The sequence below is a fragment of the Dipodomys spectabilis genome, unplaced genomic scaffold, assembly GCF_019054845.1.
Source record: "Dipodomys spectabilis isolate Male_0828 unplaced genomic scaffold, ASM1905484v1 ptg000019l, whole genome shotgun sequence".
Lineage (NCBI taxonomy): Eukaryota > Metazoa > Chordata > Mammalia > Rodentia > Heteromyidae > Dipodomys > Dipodomys spectabilis.
Window position 1 is genome coordinate 21,133,526 of NW_024870696.1, and position 7,251 is coordinate 21,140,776.

Here is a 7,251-nt window from a genome sequence, read left to right on the forward strand (position 1 = left end):
CAAAAGTCCTGTGTGCCCGGCACACATCGCTGTCCCATGCTGAGCTGGGCCCTCGGCTCAGCAGCCTGCTCTCCTCCTGCATCAGATCAGCCGCCTCCTGAAGCCGTGGGAGATCACGGTGCTCTGGTATTTGGAGAGCGGGGAATACATAGGCATGTCTGTGATCTTGATTTCTGAGGAGCCTTTCTTTAAGACGATGTTGCGGTCTTCCCCATGGCAGAGCCTTTCGCTGCAGTTCAAAAACAGAGTGTCTTCTAATGAGCCGGTGTAAATCCCGTTTGCCTTGGCCTGCTGAAAGGGAAGCCCCAAACCTCCTGTTAATATCACACCAGATACACTTTCCTGTTAGATTAAGATGGGGAGGGGGTGCTGGTGGCTAACTCCTGTAATCAGGAGGTTGAGATCTGAAGATCATGGTTCAAAGCCAGCCTGTGCAGAAAAGTCTGTAAAATTCTTACGATTAACCAACAGAAAAGCTAAACTGGAAGTATGGTTCAAGTAGTAGAATACTAGCTTTGAGTAAAGAAAGCTAAGCAAGAGTTCAAGCCCTGGTACCAACACACACACACACACACACACACACACGCAGGTGTGCACGCGCTCATACATGTATACCCAGATGGGAAGGGAAAGAGGAGTGGAGCCCATTTCAAAAATAAAATAATTTTTTGCAATAAAAGATGAGAAATTTTGCTATTTGCTGATGGCTCATGCCTATATCCTAATCTTCTCTCCAATTAACCACCAAAACGCTACAAGTAGAGTTGTGATTCAAGTGGTAGAGTGCCAGTCCTGAGCAAAACAGCTAAGTGAGAATGAGAGTGAGAATGCTAGCTACGCAGGAGGCTGAGAGGAAGATCATGAGTTAAGGGTCCAGCCTGGATTATATAGCAAGGTCTTGCCTCAAAAATAAAGCTCCAAACACCCAAAAGGTCCACATGTGAATTTAAAAGGTCCACATGTGAATTTAATTGATAGTACATATGTTGCTGTTCTTAAAATAGTTGCTGATAGCCGGGGGCTGGTGGCTCACACCTGTAATCGTAGCTACTCAGGAAGCTGAGATCTAGAGAATCATGGTTCAAAGCCAGCCCGGGCAGGAAAAGTCTATGAGCTTTTTATCTCCAATTAACCATTTAAAAACTGGAAGTGGAGCTGGGTGCCAGTGGCTCACACCCGTAATCCTAGCTACTCAGGAGGCTGAGATAATAGGATCACAGTTCAAAGCCAGCCCAGGCAGGAAAGTCCATGAGACACTTATTTCCAATTAACCACCAAAAACCAGAAGTGGCGCTGTGGCTCAAGTGGTAGAGCACTTGCCTTGAGATGAAGAGTGCAGGGACAGCACCCAGGCCCAGAGTTCAAGCCCTACCACCACCACCAACAACAAAAACTGGAAGTGGAGCTGTGGCTCAAAGTGGTAGAGCGCTAGCCTGGAGCACAAAAGCTCAGGGACAGAGAGCCCAGGCCCTGAGTTCAAGCCCCATGACCAACAACAACAACGAAGTTGCTAAGTAACAGTTATTTGAGATTTGAGTATGTATGGACTTCTCATTTTCACTTCTGCTCATGGCCTTGTAGGCCAGCTGGGGGCTCAGCCCCATAACTGCCATCCTGGATTGTCATTTTTATGTTATCTGGAGGTTCTCTTCCCCTGCCAAGGAAAAATGATGATGTGAGGAGAAGGGAGCAATGAAGAGTGAGAGTGCACTTGCGGAGCCATGTTCACTTCATAGAATTTTCCACTTAAACGTCATGGAGTTACTAACACAGAATGCTTCTTACACCACTCATTCATATTATTTTAAATTGCTGGAGAAACATAAGCTAAATTGTAAGCGAGGCACTAGGAGGCTGAGATCTGAGGATTGTGATTTGAAGCCAGCCTGGCAGCAAAATCTGTGAGACCCTTATCTCCTTGGCCACCAAAAAGCCAGAAGTGGAGCTGTGGTTTAAGTGGTAGAGCACCTTAAGTGAAAAAGCTTAGGAACAGCACCCAGGTCCCAAGTTCAAGCTCTAGCACCAGCACTGAAAACACAAAAACTAAATGACAAGAACAAAGAGAGCTGTGAACGACGACACTGCTTACAGTTCTAAAGAGTAAGATCCATGACTGGCTAGTTGGCTTGAGGGGTAGAGCACCTGTGTAACAGGCCCAAGGCCCTGAGTGTGAACCCAAGTATCACCAAGAAGGAGAAGGAGGTGGGCTGGGAAGGTGGCTCAGTGGTAGAGCGCTTGCCTTGCATGCCTGAGGCCTTGGGTTCCATTCCTCAGCACCACATAAGCTAAAGGAAAGAAAAACCGGAAGTGGCGCTGTGGCTCAAGTGGTAGAGCGCTAGCCTTGAGCTGAAGAGCTGAGGGACAGCGCCCAGGCCCAGAGTTCAGGCCCCACAAACAGACCCCCCCACCAAAAAAAAGAAGGAGAAGGAGGGAAAAACAAGGATGCCATTACCAGACTTATGTACTGTGATTCCTCTGTACATCACCTTGATAATGACAACAACAACAAAAAAAAACCATGAAAAAGAAAAAAAAAACAACTGAAATAGTTAAAACCAAAAAAGTGGAAGTGGAGGTGTGGCTCAAGTGGTAGAATGTCAGCTTTCAGTTGAAATGCCAAGTGAGAATGTGAGGATCTGAGTTCAAGCCCTAGTACTGGCATTAAACAACAACTTGGTGTTTCACCTGTAAATGATCAACCTGAATTTGCAAAAGGTCTTACAAGTACTGGCTGATGAGTGGCTTGGAGCTGGAAACCTAGCTGATCCTTGTGTGCCCTGGGTATTACTTGGGTACAGAACACAAACCAGAAACTATGTTATCTGAATTCCAGCTTTGACAGCAATGCACCTGCACTGCTAAGCTTGTACACATGCGCCTGCTTGAATTGGAGCTTGAACTGAGGGCCCAGCACTTGTCCATTTGTGTGTGTGTGTGTGTGTGTGTTCAAGGCTGGAACTCTAATACTGAGACACATTTTGCTTCCTTTTTTTTTTTTTTTTAAGTGATGAATTGGAAATAAGAACCTTATTGAAGCTGGGCGCCGGTGGCTCACACCTATAATCCTAGCTACTCAGGAGGCTGAGATCTGAGGATCGCGGTTCAAAGCCAGCCCGGGCAGGAAAGTCCGTGAGACTCTTATCTCCAATAAACCACTAGAAAACCAGAAGTGGCACTGTAGCTCAAGAGGTAGAGCACTCGCCTTGAGCTGAAGAGCTGAGGGATAGCGCTCAGGCCCAGAGTTCAAGCCCCACAACTGACAAAAAAAAAAAAAATAATAATAACCTTATTGATTTTCTTGCTTGTACTGACTTCAAATCTCAGTCTTCAGACCTCATCCTCCCTGAGAGGCTGGGATTATATGCGAAGGCCACTGATGCAAGCTTCTGCTGAGCATCCTTATATTACAAGCGAGCAAATTGACTGGCTTTGAAGTTACTTGGTGTACCTATTTTAGATTTTGGCTTTGGTTATTTGAATTTTCCTATTTTTTTTGGGGGGGAGGGTCCGGTCATGGGGCCTGAACTCTGGGCCTGGGCGCTGTCTCTCAGCAATTCAGCTCAATGCTAGCACTCTACCACTTGAGCCACAGTGCCACTTCTGGCTTTTTTCTTTTTGCTTATGTGGTGCTGAGGAATGGAACCCAGGGCCTCATGCATGCAAGACAAGCGCTCTACCACTGAGCCACCTTCCCAGCCCTGAATTCTCCTGTTTTTAACCTGCAAAAAATAGGTGCTTTTTGTGGTTCTGGATTTGAACTCAGAGCTTGGTGAAATAGTTTTGGTCTACTTAAGTCTGTCTAACCAGAGGTTATATTCAATAGTATACGTTTTAAAACTATGTATGTTTATGAGGGAGTACCTTCACATTCACATGCCTGAATTTCATACATTCTTTCCAAGGCATAACGTAACGTGTTGGGATCATTCCTTGTTTCAGTGAAAACCGAGGCAAATGCATATCACCCAACCTGAAGATGGAAAGCAAGAAGAGAAGACTGCGGTTAACAGTTGTTTTATCTCTGGGCACTGGTGGCCTACGTCTGTCATCCTAGCTACTCAGGAGGCTGAGATCTGAGGATCAAGGTTCAAAGCTAGCCTGGGCAGTAAAGTCTATGAGACTCTTATTTCTAATTAACCATCAGAAAATCAGAAGTGGAGCTGTGGCTCAACGTGGTAGAGCATTAGCCTTGAATAAAAAAGGTCAGGGACAGTGCCCAGGTCCTGAGTTCAAGTCCACAACCACCAACAACAAAATGAGTTGTTTTATCATCATTTTCTCCCCCTCTCCCTTCCCCGTCAGTACTGGGGCTTGGACATAGAGCCTAGGCACTTTAGCTTTTTTCTTTTTTGCTCAAAACTGGACTCTACCACTTGAGCCATACCTCCTAGTGTTCTAGTGTCTTGGTAGTTTATTGGAGAGAAGGATCTTCAGAACTTTCCTGCCCTGGCTGGCTTCAAATCACAATCCTCAGTTCTCAGCCTCCTGAGTCAGGGACATGACGCAAGCAATCGACCCTTTCAGCCCACCCTCACCACCAACCACCAAGATCCGTCCAGCAGTGTCCATACGCCGAACACCCACAATTCCCCGTAACCTGGCTTTAAAGGGAAATACTTAAGGAAATACTTGGCTAGTTACAGAAAAAGGATAGGGTAGAGTAAGGTAGGAGAAAGGAAGGTAGGGGGTGGGAGATAGGAGGGGAGGAGAGGGAAGGGAAGGGGTGGTCAGATGCTTATCATCTCAGCTCTGGGGAAGGTGAAAATCAGGAGGATCTGAGTTAAAGGCTAGGAGGGGAAAATGTTAGCCCCCAAGCTGAGCGTGGTGAAATGTGTCTGTCACCCTGGATACTAGGGAGGACAGCTGTGCCCTGAGGCTAGCCATGGGCAAAAAAGCATGAGAAAAAGAAAATTTGAAACCTCAAGTAAAACAAGCACAAGCATGGCATGTGGCCCATAAACATGAAACCCTGGGCTCCACCCCCATCACTGAAAACCAAAGACCCAGAACACTTCAGTTCTCACTTATGAGAGGGTTTAGATGAGCTCTCCTCTGGGTAATCGTTGGCTAGTTTGGGTAAGGTAGGACTGGTGTCTCTTCCCGAATCCATTTCTCTTCTGGAATCTCCCTCCCTGGACTCTAGTTGTGATGAGCTGCTGCCGCTGATGTAATAATAATGTGTGTGACTTCATAACAGCCCTTAGCTACCTTAGAGGCTGAGGGTTGGCACACAGTTTCAGTTTGGTGGCATCTTAAAAATCTGCTTGGAGCTTGGTGACAGTGGGCTCATGCCTGTAATCCTAGATACCCAGGAGGCTGAGATCTGAGGATCATGGTTTGAAGTCAGCCCAGGCAGTAAAGTCTGTGAGACTTTCTTATCTTATCTCCAATTAACCATTCAAAAGCCAGAAAGGGTTCGGTGGCTCAAAGTGGTAAAATGCTATCCTTGAGCAAAAAGAGCTCAGGGACAGCACCCAGGCCCTGAGTTCAAGCCCCATGACGGACCCCTCCCGCACCAAAAAAAAAAAAAAAATCTGCCTGATGGCTCACACCTATAATCCTACATACCCAGGAGGTTGAGATTTGAGGACTGTAGTTCAAAGCCAGCCTGGGCAGTAAGATCTGTGAGACTCATATCCACTTGACAGCAAAAAGCCAGAAGTAGAGCTGTGGCTTACATGGTAGAGTGGAAAAAGAAAAGAAATAGCATCCAGGCCCTGAGTTCAAGTCCCGGTACCAGTACTAACAAAAGTATTCCTCTTCTTGAAAAACAAAATATAATGGACAATCTAAAAGTGGGAATACAGGGCTGGGAAGGTGGCTCAGTGGTAGAGCGCTTGCCTTGCACACATGAGGCCCTGGGTTCAATTCCTCAGCACCACATAAGCAAAAAGAAAAGCCGGAAGTGGCGCTGTGGCTCAAGTGGTAGAGCGCTAGCCTTGAGCTGAAGAGTTGAGGGACAGCGCCCAGGCCCAGAGCTCAGGCCCCACGACCGGACCCCCCCAAAAAAAAACAACAATAAAAGTGGGAATACTTGCAGACATATTGCAAATGACATCCATGCAAAAATAAGGGACTAAATATTCACAAATATTCTTTTTGTCAGTCATGGGGCTTGAACTCTGGCCTTGGGCGCTGTCCCTGCACTCTTCAGCTCAAGGCAAGCGCTCTACCACTTGAGCCACAGTGCCACTTCTGGTTTTTGAGTGGCTTATTGGAGATAAGAGTCTCACGGACTTTCCCGCCCTCGCTGGCTTTGAACCGCAATCCTCAGATCTCAGCCTCCAGAGTAGCTAGGATGACAGGTGTGAGCCTCCGGCACCCAGCTCTTTATTTTCTTTTTATGCACTTGACATTCTCTTCATATATGCCTTCTATTGTTTGCTGGTCTGATTTTCTTCTGCAGACTCTGCACACAACGCTTGATAAACCATTTGTGCTCTCACTTCTATATACGTGCTGTCTAAGCCAGAACCCAGTGAGGACTGAACTCACTAACTCTGCTTGCGAGGCAGGCATTCTACCATTTGAGCCTCACTCCTAGCTCCCTTTTTGCCTCGATTATTTTCAAGCTAGGCTCTCCTTTTTGCCCTAACAAGCCTGGTTTGGGATCCTCCTATTCTTGTTCCCCGTGTTGCTGGGGATGCCGGACAGGCATCCAGCCATGGCGCTTCTCCTATGTCAAGCTACAGGTTTGTACCACCACCAGTAATTGAATGAGATGGAGTCTCTTTGAAGTTTTAGTTAGCCTGGCCTCAAACTAAGATCCCCTAATCTCTGCCTCTCAAGGAGCTAAGATTACAGGTATGAGCCAGCCAGTGCAACCCGAACTCATTTTAACAAAGCAAAGTATGGAGCAATACTCCTATTACTATGAGAGGTGGATGTCAGCATAAAAGCAACTAGCCATCAAGTAGGAAAAATGTTAGGATGAGCAGGAAGAACTACTCCAAGACATGATGGTTTGTAGTTGTACTAAATACAGATCTGGGAACAATACGGGAACTCTCTTGATTTGGGTAGCCAAAGAAGTTTGAAGAGGAAGCTTTGAATTTTTAATTTTTTTAAACTTGAACTCAGAGCCTCACACTCTTGCTTGACTTTCTTTCACAGCTAGCACTGTATCTGAGCTATGTACCCAGTTTGGCACTTTGCTGGTGAATTGGTAATGGTATTGGGGGCATCTTTGCCCAGTCAGGTTTCAACTAATAATCCTCCAGGTTTTAGCCTCCTGAGAGATTAGGATTACTG

General features: G+C 46.3%; 1 protein-coding gene across 1 annotated transcript; it reads right to left on the minus strand.

Annotated features, from left to right (window-relative positions):
* Positions 1-81: 81 nt before the first annotated feature.
* On the minus strand, positions 82-5,110 carry Tex43 (testis expressed 43). Its single transcript, XM_042674232.1, has 3 exons — positions 5,025-5,110; positions 3,862-3,970; positions 82-291 (listed from the first exon to the last, which is right to left on the minus strand). The coding sequence occupies exons 1-3, from the start codon at positions 5,108-5,110 to the stop codon at positions 82-84; spliced, it is 405 nt and encodes a 134-aa protein (XP_042530166.1).
* Positions 5,111-7,251: the final 2,141 nt, after the last annotated feature.